This window comes from Callionymus lyra, chromosome 9 (genome assembly GCF_982586985.1).
Source record: "Callionymus lyra chromosome 9, fCalLyr1.hap1.1, whole genome shotgun sequence".
Classification (NCBI taxonomy): domain Eukaryota; kingdom Metazoa; phylum Chordata; class Actinopteri; order Syngnathiformes; family Callionymidae; genus Callionymus; species Callionymus lyra.
In genome coordinates, this window is record NC_141826.1 from 14385694 (window position 1) to 14400054 (window position 14361).

A 14361-nucleotide genomic window follows, 5' to 3' on the forward strand; every position below is an offset into this window, starting at 1 on the left:
CATCCTAATGTATCACAACACTTAATTGAAAAATATAATCAGTGATTTTGTGTCGTTTTTCATTTAAGAAGATATATATAACAAATAAACAAAACTTGTAAATTCATGCAGTTTTCACTCTTGCTGCTACTTTTCTTTCTTCTCAGTCTATTTATCGCGATGATGTTTCCCACAATTCACTGCTCATCCTCTTTTCTCCTTCTTCACATTCATACTATTGGTTCTTTACTTAAGGTGGTGATCGAAGGATCAATATATAACTGAAATAAACTTTTATTAAATGTTACGTAGCTATAGCTGTTATATGTTTTTATAGACCACAGAGACGAAACACGCAGATTCTCAAGTTGATACAAATGAGCGTTTAATGGTTTGATGAAGATGAGCTAATAACAGACAAACAAAGACAATGTGAGATAAAACTAACAACCTGTAATACTATGTATCATTTTAGATTTTTATTTACAAATCTTATTTCTCTAAATATGCATCAAATCCCACATTTAAAATATCAAATTAAGTACATATACAAACGGACGCCATCTTGTAAGTTACATCATGGTAAAATTGATTCATCTCCTCTATGAAATATAACAAGTATTTCACAATAAAAAACAAAGATAATTCTTAGAACGATAAATATCTTATATGTGAATCAGTTGATGTCCAGAGGTGAAGTGAGTCGACGACACATCTCCAGGTAAAACTAATCCATTTCCAACATTGTTGTAGGAAGTCAAACACACTATTCCTCCTGCGTCCTGGTCTTTCTTCTCCTCTGTTGGTCATCATTCTTGTCACTGTAGACCAGTGTATAGTACGCCACTGAATATTCGGAACCCTCATGAGAACGAAGAAGAAAATGTTTGACTCAGAAATGTTAAACACAAAAACATCTTTGAGTTCATCAGGATCTTTCCAGATCTTACCAGGTGACTCTGATGATCCTCACTAGTGTGTTGTTCTAGTTCAGCCATGTCTGAAGAATAAAAGTCACATTTTAATCTCAATTTAAAATGTTGACGTAATTGTTGTAACACTTACTTGTGGGTTTGCTTATCAAACAAACGAGAATCACGATCACAGTGAGTTGAACAGTCAAAGCAGCAGCCATCCCCCCAAAAATGATGTTGCTCGTGGATCCGCTCACATCTAAAATTATTAAACATATTTCATGACAAAGTTGCAACAATGCAAATTCAAAAAATTCTAAAAGCTGATTTGCTGTCATAATCGACAGTTGAACATTGATGAAATAATGAGAATATTTGAATGATCTGGACAATAAACTATCCAGAAGGGAATTTAATTATGCATTTTGTTTAACAGTTCAAACTATTGAAAAGTAATAATTACAATAGGAATAATTGCACAGTAAAATATAACAATAACATCATTAATAAGTCCAGCATATTCAACAGAAATCAATTAAATATGTTTGTATAATGTCATATTTTTTTTAACCAACCTTGTAGAAAACATGATCTTGATGGATTCTTGAAAAATGTATTATAGAGAAATTATCTTAAGGTTTCTTAAAAAAAACCTCATAACTGCCGGAGATTAAGTGAAACAAAGACTTACTGAAAGATGATTGTTCGTCTTTCACAAGCAAGAACAACAGAGAGAAAGTTGGATTAAAATTCTAAATTCAATACATTAAAGTCGTAATCATGAATTAATTAACGGATTCTAAACCAAAATAATATCCGTCGAATATAAATATGTAGCAGAATAAATTACTTGAATTAAACTTGAAATTCAAATAATTGATTGCCTGTTTTGAAAGGAAAATATATTATTATGGTCCAAGAATTTTTTTATTAAATATTTAACCCATCAAATTATTAAAATATTTTATTATTTTAGGACGCTCTGTTCTCTTCATCTCATCTCTTCATGTATATAAAAGTTTATTCATAGATTTGCTCAACAGAAGACAGACTCTTCAAAATAATAACAATAACTAATGAGTTTAAAATCATAAAATGAGTTCCTACCTGCAGGTCCAGGATCAGATCTCTCTCCACATGAGGTGACAGACCATAATCCTCCACCGTCAGAGAGGCTGATGTTCATGAAGAAGCTGTAGACACATTTGGTCCTCGACTGTCCCTCGTGCTCGTCTCCACAATCATACTCATGATTTCCTTCAGTGTAAACTGAACCAGGTCTGGATTGAAACTTCTCAGGTGGAAAACAGGAGGTTACATTTTCTTGTTGTTGGTTCTGGACAGAAGAGTCAGAACTGTCAGAGGATCCTGGAGTGACAGCAATGGTCGAAGAGTCTGATAGTCAGAGAATCAAATAAATTGAGACTTTTTTATATTCAATTTGTTAAAAAAATAAAAAAAATACCTGCAAATCTCAGCAATGTTTGTTTTACTACAATCCAGGAGTTGTCGATAATTTCCACACAGACGTAAGTACCAGCGTCTTCTCTCTTCAATTTAATAAAAAATAGGGACAAATTCTCTCCATCTCCTTTAGGTGTAGTCTGAGAATACCCTGGAATATCAGAAGTCGAACTTGAATAGACTTCTGGAAACTTGTCTGGTACCAGTCTGGTCCAATACAAGGGATTTGAAGACTTGCTCTCACAAGTCAACGTTACGTCTTCACCTGGACTCACACTCTTGTTCTCCTCGATCACACTCTCTCTACAGTCTGAAAGAAGAAGAGAAAGTTGAACCACTCCAACACTCACTCCAGTCGTGAGACAACAAAGTTTACTCACATGCTTGGTTGAGGAGCAGCAGCACGACAAAAATGATCACCATCCTTCTGGTTGTTCCTCTGAGCACTGCAGAGCACTGAGACGAGACAAGAAGTTCTGAACTATAGAGGGAGGAGCCAGAACCAGACTTCCTGATTTCACAGTCGACACTGGTGGTGTTGCAGTGGGTTTGACATTTTTTTTAGTTATATTTTGTTTTCAAATCCTATTCTGATAATATGTGGGACTGTGAGAGAAGAACGTTACGCCTATATTCATGGGTCCAAGAAACCAAAGTCAAAATTAATTTTCAAAAATGTAACTTAATAGTTGTGATGTAAGTAAGTAAGTATGTAAGTCATTTATATTTCTAGAGCGCTTTTCCAGACCAGGGTCACAAAGTGCTTAAACAATCAAAACAATGCACAATAAGATATATACTTAAAAGGTCAAGACAACTACACACGAGTCTCAGAAAATCAAGGAAAAGCCTGGACGTATAAAATTGTCTTGAGATGTTTCTTGAAGGAGTCAGTAGATCCATCAAACGCAAAGGGAGAGGAAGAAGGATTTCTCTTCTCTGGTCCTGAAGCGTGTGCGAGGAACTATCAGCAGATTCTTATCCACAGACCTAAAAGCCCGACCCCGGATATAAGGCTGGATCAGCTCACTGATGTAAGGAGGAGCCTGACCATGAATAGCTCTGAAAGTAAGAACCAGAATTTTAAAGTTGATCCTGAAAGAAACTGGCAGCCAGCGAAGATATTTAAGGATCGGAGAAATGTGAGTTCTTCTACTAGGGCGTGATTTGAGGAGCAGGAGACACGAGAGACAGGATGGGATGATGAAACTTCATGAAGCCTCAAATTAAAAGTAGGGTGGGTGGGGGTGTAAAATACTCGATCTAAGAGTAAAGTGTTACAACTAGTGGACTCTTACCATGAGGCTTCATGAAGCTTTATAAGCTGATACTAGTAATAGGTAGATGAGGCATCATGATACTGCATCAGCCGTTTTGAAAGTCCACTAGATAACACTCTCTGCTTGAAATTACTACTAATTCAATTAAACGTTGTATCTTTTTGTTCTGAGAGTTCCCTCTAGTCGCCTTTCAAAGTGTAGAATGATACAGCATCAGCTGCTTCATGATGCCTCATCAACCCATCACTAGTTGATACTTAGTTATTGAGTCACGTTAAAATATTGATAACACATTAAAGTCACACTAGTTGCTATCATTAAACAATGACATGGTTCTGTTAAATTATTTATCACATCTTCATTACTTGCAAGAATTGAATAAACCACAAAAAGGAGTTGAATGCTTTATTTAAAAAAGACAAATTAATCAGAAGGAAAAAAGAGAAATTATTAAGTTGGAAAATAAAAGTTTATCAGTTGTCAGTCCTGACTGAGGCGTACACACACGCTTCTGTTCTCGTCTTCACTCTCTTCTTCTCTCGAGGCGTCTTCTTGAAATGAACGGGTGTCGAGTAAATCACTGAATCATCCTGAAACAGAGACGACACACAGACTCAATGGTTCTGTACGACTCAGGTCTGTTGGAGGAGAATGAGAAGCTGACCTGTTGACCAGAGCTTGATGATGTTTGCACTGTTGCTGCATCTGAATGAACGGCAGTGTTTTAATGTTTCATTATCAAAAGACAGTTACTCTTGTTGCAAAACCTACTCTTCAGTTTCTTGTTTGAATACAGTAGAAAGATTATGACCACCAGACTAACGCTCAAAGCTGCTGCCATCACTGAGAGAGAGATGATGTTCGTCACTGAAGCAGAAGTATTACCTGTTGAGAATAAAATATAATTATTTAATACATATTTCATGACAAAGTTGCATGAATGTAAATTCGTAAAATTCTAAAAGCCGATTTGCTGTTATAATCGACAGTTGAACATTAATGAAATAATAATGATAATATTTGAATGACCCAGAAAATAAACTATCCAGAAGGGAATTTAATTATGCTTTTTTTTTTACAGTTCAAACAATTGAAAAGTAATAATCACAATAGGAATAATTTCACAGTAAAATATAACAATAAAATCATTAACAAGTTCAGCATTTTCAACAGAAATCAATTAGATATGTTTGTATAATGTATTTTTTTATTAGGCAACCTTGTAGAAAACATGATCTTGATGGAGTCTTAAATGATGTATTATGGAGAAATAATCTTAAGGTTTCTTAAAAAAGAATTCATAATTGCCGGAGATTAAGTGAAACAAAGACTTACTGAAAGATGATTGTTTGTCTTTCACAAACAAGAACAAACACAGATTAAGTTGGATTAAAATTCTAAATGCAATACATTAAAGTCATAATAATAAATTCCGTAACAGATTCCAAACCAAAATAATATCCGAAGAATAAAAATATGTAGCAGAATAAATTACTTAAATTAAACCTGAATTTCAAATTATTGATTGCATGGCATTAAAGGAAAATATATTATTATAGTCCAATCATTTTTTTGATGAATATTTAACCCATCAAAATATTAAAACATTTTATTCTTTTAGGACGCACTGTTTCCTTCATCTCATCTCTTCATGTATATAAAAGTGTATTCATAGACTTGCTCTACAGAAGACAGACTCTTCAAATTAATAAAAATAACTAATGAATTTAAAATGATAAAAGGAGTTTCTACCTGCAGATCCAGGATCAGATCTCTCTCCACATGAGGTGACAGACCATAATCCTCCACCGTCAGAGAGGCTGATGTTCATGAAGAAGCTGTAGACACATTTGGTCCTCGACTGTCCCTCGTGCTCGTCTCCACAATCGTACTCATGATTTCCTTCAGTGTAAACTGAACCAGGTCTGGATTGAAACTTCTCAGGTGGAAAACAGGAGGTTACATTTTCTTGTTGTTGGTTCTGGACAGAAGAGTCAGAACTGTCTGAGGATCCTGGAGTGACAGCAGTGGTAGAAGAGTCTGATAGTCAGAGAATCAAACACTGATCACAAATCTCTATGTTCAGTAAAAAACAAAGTAGTTTACCTGCAACTGTGAGGATTGTTTGATTAACAAGATTCCAGAGATATTCAACAACTCCCACACAGATGTAAACACCAGTGTCTTCTCTCTTAACTTTTGTTAGAGAAAGGATTAATTTATTTCCTGTTTTTTTTGTTTCAATGTGAGAATACTTTCGATCATTAGAATTTGAACTAAAAAAAAATGGAAACTTGTCTGGTACCAGTCTGGTCCAATACAAGTGAGTTGAAGACTTGCGCTCACAAGTCAACGTTACGTCTTCACCTGGACTCACACTCTTGTTCTCCTCGATCACACTCTCTCTACAGTCTGAAAGAAGAAGAGAAAGTTGAACCACTCCAACACTCACTCCAGTCGTGAGACAACAAAGTTTACTCACATGCTTGGTTGAGGAGCAGCAGCACGACAAAAATGATCACCATCCTTCTGGTTGTTCCTCTGAGCACTGCAGAGCACTGAGACGAGACAAGAAGTTCTGAACTATAGAGGGAGGAGCCAGAACCAGACTTCCTGATTTCACAGTCGAAACTCAGTCGTACAACTTTACCTCTTTGTCTCACGCATCAACATGTGTTTCCTACTTGAGACGAGTTTTAGAAGCTTTTGTTCCTAGACTTATAATGCATTAAAAATACGTGTCTTACTATTTTTGCTTGGGTTCAGTGGTTAGTGCTGCAGCTTCACACACGTAGAATCTATAGTTCAAGTCGACTAAGATGCATCACTTAGTAAAGACAATCCACTCTTAGATTATTTCCTGTATTTCACTGGCTCAGGTTCTCTCATCCCTGCACTGAGTCTGTGAACCAAATTTTGTCAGCTCCTCTTTCAGCCAAGGTAATAAAAAGAACAATTTCTAAACAACATAATTAAAAATCAACATTAGTGAGACTGAAAGGCTTTCATGTGATGTTGCCTTTTAACTCTTTACAGGATTTATTCATAGGTTCTGAAGTTTTTTAATTCATATTTATTTTCAACTGTGTATTGTTTTGTCGTTTAAGTACCTTGTGACCCTGGTCTGTGAAAAGTAGTTTACAATTTCTTACTTAGTAAGTTATAAGTTAGAACTTTTTTTTAAATTTATTATTGGATTTGTTATCTCTTAAATATATATTGGACCTGTATTGTTGTCATTAGTATCTGTCTGTTTGTATAAAACTCTTTTTTTTTTTTAATTTTAACATTAGAAAATGATCTTAAGACCTGGCTTCTGAAAATGCTTATTTTCTGGATATCAAATCTTGTTTACCATAACCACGCTCACTCTGCATGAAAGAATATGCAGGGCGTTATTCGCTGCTGCAGGAGAAGTATAACCCATTATTATGTCATAATGGACTACGCTCTCATAACCTCTCGTTCGCCAAGATTTCAGACGGGGGAGAACTTTATAAAGTGGAGCAGGAGAGTTTGGTTTTACATTATTTGCCGTTTAATGAGCTGTTTCATTTTAATTAAGGTTTATTTTATTTCTGCATATATATAAAGCTCTCTGTTACTACTGTATGTCCTAAAGGGGCTATATAAATAAACATTTTTATTTAATTAGTTTATTCATAAAATGACCAGAACGCATTAAAATATGAACAATGTTTAGTCAAATATCACTGAGGTGCACATGTTGCCTCCTAATATAAAAGCACAGTATATGTCACTCTTTTCATTACAATATTTGTCTCATATTTCAAATTCAATTAAATTTTGGCATCATTTTCAAACTGAGAGTGCCAACTAGTTGCCTTTCAAATTTAAGAAACAGCGTTATGATACAGCATAAAGCAGCTGATGCTGTATCGTGACGCTTCATTAATCCATCACTACTGACCACTACAAGACAGAGGGAGAAAAACAAGGAATTTTCATTGAAACACAAACATAACTTGATTAATCTGATTGATATGTTTTGTTCATGGTTATACAAAACTAAGTGATATTTTAATAAAAACAATATTATGAAAAACTTTGTTGTTTTGTGTAAGTAAAAGTGTATTTCTAAAATTGTATATTGGCATCCTAATTGATCACAATACTAAATTGAAAAATATCAGTGATTTTGTGTCTTTTAATAATATACAACAATTAAAAAAGAACTATAAATTCATGCAGCTTTCACTCTTCTGCTACTTTTCTTTCTTCTCTGTCCATTTCTCTCGATGATGTATCCCACAATTCAATGCTCCTCCTCTTTTTTCTTTCTTCAGATACATACTATTGGTTCTTTAACTGACTGAGGTGGTGATCGAAGGATCAAAATACACCTGAAATACCCTTTTATTATATGTAACGTAGCTATAGATGTTATATGTTTTTATTGACCACGGAGATGAAACACGCAGATTCTCAAGTTGATACAAATGAGCGTTTAATGGTTTGATGAAGATGAGCTAATAACAGACAAACAAAGACAATGTGAGATAAAACTAACAGCCTGTAATACTATGTATCATTTTATATGTTTATTTACAAATCTTATTTCTCTAAATATACATCAAATCACACATTTTAAATATCAAACTGAGTACATTTACAAACGAACGCCATCTTGTAAGTTACATCATGGTAAAGTTGATTCATCTTCTCTGTGAAATATAAAAAGTGTCTCACAATAAAAAAAAAGACAAGTCTTAGAACGATAAATATCTTATATGTGAATCAGTTAATGTCCAGAGGTGAAGTGAGTCGACGACACATCTCCAGGTAAAACTAATCCATTTCAAACATTGTTGTAGGAAGTCAAACAAACTATTCCTCCTGCGTCCTGGTCTTTCTTCTCCTCTGTTGGTCATCATTCTTGTCACTGTAGACCAGTGTATAGTACGCCACTGAATATTCCGAACCCTCATGAGAACGAAGAAGAAAATGTTTGACTCAGAAATGTTAAACACAAAAACATCTTTGAGTTCATCAGGATCTTTCCAGATCTTACCAGGTGACTCTGATGATCCTCACTAGTGTGTTGTTCTAGTTCAGCCATGTCTGAAGAATAAAAGTCACATTTTAATCTCAATTTAAAATGTTGAAGTCATTGTTTTAACACTTACTTGTGGGTTTGCTTATCAAACAAACGAGAATCACGATCACAGTGAGTTGAACAGTCAAAGCAGCAGCCATCCCCCCAAAAATGATGTTTCTTGTTGATCCGCTCACATCTAAAATAATTAAAGATTTTAAATATTTCATCATTTAGGTTTTGGTCTTTCTCTGTCTTAATCTTTCATTATTGTTGCCTCAAGTGCATTTGTTTTCTTTTCTATGTTTAACTGTTTTAAGTTACTTCACTTAGAGTGAAAAGACAATATTCATATAGATTGTAAAAGTTAAGTTGTTAACATGTCGGCCACTTATCTCACCAGACCTGAACTCTCCTAGATTTTGTTTGTTATTATAAAATAAAACATGATTCTCTATAGTGGTAAATAGTAAATATTCTTATGGTTTCAAATTATAAAAGTAGACAAGTAGTGAAAGCAAAGTATGGAATTATGAAAAACTATAATTCTGTAAATACAGAAATTTGATTCATAATCATTAATTCTTACCTGCAGGTCCGCGATCAGATCTCTCTCCACATGAGGTGACAGACCATAATCCTCCACCGTCAGAGAGGCTGATGTTCATGAAGAAGCTGTAGACACATTTGGTCCTCGACTGTCCCTCGTGCTCGTCTCCAAAATCGTACTCATGATTTCCTTCAGCGTAAACTGAACCAGGTCTGGATTGAAACTTCTCAGGTGGAAAACAGGAGGTTACATTTTCTTGTTGTTGGTTCTGGACAGAAGAGTCAGAACTATCTGAGGATCCTGGAGTGACAGCAGAGGTAGAAGAGTCTGGTAGTCAGAGAATCAAACACTTAATCACACATCTCTATGTTCAGGTAAAAACAAGTAGTTTACCTGCAACTGTGAGGATTGTTTGACTTACAAGAATACAGAGATCGTCAACAACTTCCACACAGACGTAAACACCAGTGTCTTCTCTCTTCACTTTTGTTTAAGAAAGGATTCATTTATTATTTTCTTCTATTGTTTTAATGTTATAATACTTTGGGTCAAAAGAATTTATACTAAAAAAAAATGGAAACTTGTCTGGTACCAGTCTGGTCCAATACAAGTGAGTTGAATACTTGCGTTCACAAGTCAACGTTACGTCTTCACCTGGACTCACACTCTTGTTCTCCTCGATCACACTCTCTCTACAGTCTGAAAGAAGAAGAGAAAGTTGAACCACTCCAACACTCACTCCAGTCGTGAGACAACAAAGTTTACTCACATGCTTGGTTAAGGAGAAGCAGCACGACAAAAATGATCACCATCCTTCTGGTTGTTCCTCTGAGCACTGCAGAGCACTGAGACGAGACAAGAAGTTCTGAACTATAGAGGGAGGAGCCAGAACCAGACTTCCTGATTTCACAGTGGAAACTGGTGGTGTTGCAGTGGGTTTGACATTTTTTTTAAGCTATATTTCGTTGTTAAATCCTGTTATGATAATATGTGGGACTGTGACAGAAGATCGCTACGCCTATATTCATGGGTTCGAGAAACCAACCTCAAAATTAATTTTCAAAAATGTAACTTAATAGTTGTGATGTAAGTAAGTAAGTCATTTATATTTGTAGAGCGCTTTTCCAGACCAGGGTCACAAAGTGCTTAAACAATCAAAACAATACACAATAAGATATATTCTTAAAACGTCAAGACAACCAACACAGGAGTCTCAGAAAATCAAGGAAAAGTCTGCACGTATAAAATTGTCTTGAGATGTTTCTTGAAGAGTCAGTAGATCCATCAAACGCAGAGGGAGAGGAAGAAGGATTTCTCTCCTCTGGTCCTGAACCATGTGCGACTATCAGCCGATTCTGATCCACAGACCTAAAAGCCCGACCCCGAATGTAAGGCTGGATCAGATCACTGATGTTAGGAGGAGCCTGATCATGAATAGCTCTGAAAGTAAGAACCAGAATTTTAAAGTTGATCCTGAAAGAAACTGGCAGCCAGCGAAGATATTTAAGGATCGGAGAAATGTGAGTTCTTCTACTAGGGCGTGATTTGAGGAGCAGGAGACAAGAGAGACAGGATGGGATGATGAAAGTTCATGAAGCCTCAAATTAAAAGCAGGGTGAGTGGGGGGTGTAAAATACTCGATCTAAGAGTAGAGTGTTACAACTAGTGCACTCTTATCATGAGGCTTCATGAAGCTTTATAAGCTGATACTAGTAATAGGTAGATGAGGCATCATGATACTGCATCAGCCGTTTTGAAAGACCACTAGATTTCACTCTCTGCTTGAAATGAGTTCTACTAATTCAATTAAACGTTGTATTTTTTTTGTTCTGAGAGTTCCCTCTAGTCGCCTTTCAAAGTGTAGAACGATACAGCATCAGCTGCTTCATGATGCCTCATCAACCCATCAGTAGTTTATACTTAGTTATTGAGTCACGTTAAAATATTGATAACACATTAAAGTCTCACTTGTTGCTATCATTCAACAATGACATGGTTCAGTTAAATTATTTATGACATATTCATTACTTGCAAGAAGAAATAAACCACAAAAAGGAGTTGAATGCTTTATTTAAAAAAGACAAATTAATCAGAAGGAAAAAAGAGAAATTATTAAGTTGGAAAATAAAAGTTCATCAGTTGTCAGTCCTGACTGAGGCGTACACACACGCTTCTGTTCTCGTCTTCACTCTCTTCTTCTCTCGAGGCGTCTTCTTCAAATGAACGGGTGTCGAGTAAATCACTGAATCATCCTGAAACAGAGACGACACACAGACTCAATGGTTCTGTACGACTCAGATCTGTTGGAGGAGAATGAGAAGCTGACCTGTTGACCACAGCTTGATGATGTTTGCACTGTTGCTGCATCTGAATGAACAACAGTGTTTTAATGTCTCATTATCAAAAGACAGTTACTCATGTTGCAAAACCTACTCTTCAGTTTCTTGTTTGAATACAGTAGAAAGATTATGACCACCAGACTAACGCTCAAAGTTGCTGCCATCACTGAGAGAGACATGATGTTCGTCACTGAAGCACAAGTATGACCTGTTAGGAATAAAATATAATTATTTAATACATATTTCATTAAAAAGTTGCATGAATGTAAATTCGTAAAATTCTAAAAGCTGATTTGCTGTCATAATCGACAGTTGAACATTAATGAAATAATAATGAGAATATTTGAATGAACCGGACAAAAACTATCCGGAAGGGAATTTAATTATGCATTTTGTTTAACAGTTCAAACAATTGAAAAGTAATAATTACAATCGGAATAATTGCACAGTAAAATATAACAATAAAATCATAAAAAAAGTCCAGCATATTCAACAGAAATACATTTAATATATTTGTATAATGTTTTGTTTTTTTGGCAACCTTGTAGAAAACTTGATCTTGATGGAGTGTTAAATAATTCATTATAGAGAAATGATCTTAAGGTTTCTTAGAAAAAACTCCTAACTGCCGGAGATTAAGTGAAGACTTACTGAAAGATGTTTGTTCGTCTTTCACAAGCAAGAACAAACACAAAAAAGTTGGATTAAAATTTTAATTGCAATACATTAAAGTCATAAATATAAATTACGTAACAGATTCAAAACCAAAATAATATCCGCCAAATAAAAATATGTAGCAGAATAAATTACTTAAATTGAACTTAAAATTCAAATATGTTATTACCTGGTACTAAAGGAAAATATATTATTATAGTCCAAGAATTTTTGTGTTCAACTATTAACCCATCAAAATATTAAAATATTTTATTATTTTAGGACGCTCTGTTCTCTTCATCTCATCTCTTCATGTATATAAAAGTTTATTTACAGACTTGCTCAACAGAAGACAGACTCTTCAAATTAATAATAATAAATAATGAATTTAAAATCATAAAACGAGTTCCTACCTGCAGGTCCAGGATCAGATCTCTCTCCACATGAGGTGACAGACCATAATCCTCCGCCGTCAGAGAGGCTGATGTTCATGAAGAAGCTGTAGACACATTTGGTCCTCGACTGTCCCTCGTGCTCGTCTCCACAATCGTACTCATGATTTCCTTCAGTGTAAACTGAAGCAGGTCTGGATTGAAACTTCTCAGGTGGAAAACAGGAGGTTACATTTTCTTGTTGTTGGTTCTGGACAGAAGAGTCAGAACTGTCTGAGGATCCTGGAGTGACAGCAGTGGTAGAAGAGTCTGATAGTCAGAGAATCAAACACTTAATCACAAATCTCTATGTTCAATTAAAAACAAAGATAGTTTACCTGCAACTGTGAGGTTTGTTTGTTTAACAAGATTCCAGAGATCGTCAACAACTCCCACACAGACATAAACACCAGTATCTTCTTTCTTCACTTTTGTGAGATTAATGACTAATTTTTTTTCTTCTTTTTTTGTTTTAATGTGAGAATACTTTGAGTCAAAAGAATTTGAACTAAAAAACACTGGAAACTTGTCTGGTACCAGTCTGGTCCAATACAAGGGATTTGAAGACTTGTGCTCACAAGTCAACGTTACGTCTTCACCTGGACTCACACTCTTGTTCTCCTCGATCACACTCTCTCTACAGTCTGAAAGAAGAAGAGAAAGTTGAACCACTCCAACACTCACTCCAGTCGTGAGACAACAAAGTTTACTCACATGCTTGGTTGAGGAGCAGCAGCACGACAAAAATGATCACCATCCTTCTGGTTGTTCCTCTGAGCACTGCAGAGCACTGAGACGAGACAAGAAGTTCTGAACTATAGAAGGAGGAGCCAGAACCAGACTTCCTCATTTCACAGTCGAAATTCAGTCGTACAACTTTACCTCTTTGTCTCACACATCAACATGTGTTTCCTACTTGAGGCGAGTTTTAGAAGCTTTTGTTTCTTAGACTAATAAATCATTATAAATACGTGTCTTACTATCTTTGCTTGGGTGCAGTGGTTAGTGCTGCAGCTTCACACAAGTAGAATCTATAGTTCAAGTCGACTAAGATTCGTCACTTAGAGAAAAACAATCCACTCTTAGATTATTTCCTGTATTTCACTGGCTCAGGTTCTCTCATCCCTGCACTGAGCCTGTGAACCAAATTTTCTCAGCTCCTCTTTCAGCCAAGGTAATAAAAAGAACAATTTCTAAACAATATTTTGGAACATCAACATTAGTGAGACTGACAGGCTTTCATGGGATGTTGCATTTTTAATCTTAATATGATTTATTCATAGGTTCTGAAGTTTTTTAATTCATATTTATTTTCAACTGTGTATTGTTTCGTCGTTTAAGTACCTTGTGACCCTGGTCTGTGAAAGGTACTTTACAATTAAAGTTACCAAGTTACCACTTTGTTTTCTTTTTACTATTAGATTTTACTCAAATGTGAGATTTTAATACCTGATGGAAATCATATTGCCGTGGACTATTTAATTGTTATTATTGTGCTTTTTTCAAAGGTCGACTAATATGTTGATTTAAGTATCTCTTTACTAGATCTTGGACCTCAATTGTTCTCATTAGTATCTGTCTGTTTGTATAAAACTGTATTTTTATTGAAATCTTTACATTCGAGAATGATCTTCAGACCTGCTTACGGAAAATACTCATTTTCTGGAGATGGTATCTTGTTTACCATAACAACG

At 35.2% G+C, this 14361-nt stretch overlaps 2 protein-coding genes across 2 annotated transcripts; both read right to left on the reverse strand.

Moving 5' to 3' along the window:
* Positions 1–561: 561 nt before the first annotated feature.
* Positions 562–6162, reverse strand: LOC148071955 (uncharacterized). Its single transcript, XM_087798632.1, has 7 exons — positions 6120–6162; positions 6005–6049; positions 5744–5863; positions 5390–5677; positions 1045–1152; positions 930–979; positions 562–841 (listed from the first exon to the last, which is right to left on the reverse strand). The coding sequence occupies exons 1-7, from the start codon at positions 6160–6162 to the stop codon at positions 746–748; spliced, it is 750 nt and encodes a 249-aa protein (XP_087654758.1). The 3' UTR covers positions 562–745.
* A 5216-nt stretch (positions 6163–11378) lies between these two features.
* Positions 11379–13425, reverse strand: LOC148071956 (uncharacterized). The gene is made up of 6 exons (XM_087799205.1): positions 13382–13425; positions 13006–13311; positions 12650–12937; positions 11677–11790; positions 11570–11610; positions 11379–11495 (listed from the first exon to the last, which is right to left on the reverse strand). Exons 1-6 carry the CDS (start codon positions 13422–13424, stop codon positions 11379–11381), a joined length of 909 nt encoding a protein of 302 aa, XP_087655331.1. The 5' UTR covers position 13425.
* Positions 13426–14361: the final 936 nt, after the last annotated feature.

Bases quoted from the DNA above. Each gene is read 5' to 3' on its own strand.
- LOC148071955 (XM_087798632.1), bottom strand. From the start codon at position 6,162: ATGGTGATCATTTTTGTCGTGCTGCTGCTCCTCAACCAAGCAT. The intron at 6,050-6,119 runs GTGAGTAAACTT...TTCTTCTTTCAG, and splicing joins GCTGCTCCTCAACCAAGCAT to ACTGTAGAGAGAGTGTGATC. The intron at 5,864-6,004 runs GTGAAGACGTAA...CAAAAAAAACAG, and splicing joins GAACAAGAGTGTGAGTCCAG to GAAATAAATTAATCCTTTCT.
- LOC148071956 (XM_087799205.1), bottom strand. From the start codon at position 13,424: ATGGTGATCATTTTTGTCGTGCTGCTGCTCCTCAACCAAGCAT. The intron at 13,312-13,381 runs GTGAGTAAACTT...TTCTTCTTTCAG, and splicing joins GCTGCTCCTCAACCAAGCAT to ACTGTAGAGAGAGTGTGATC. The intron at 11,611-11,676 runs GTAGGTTTTGCA...TTGTTCATTCAG, and splicing joins TTCAAACAAGAAACTGAAGA to ATGCAGCAACAGTGCAAACA.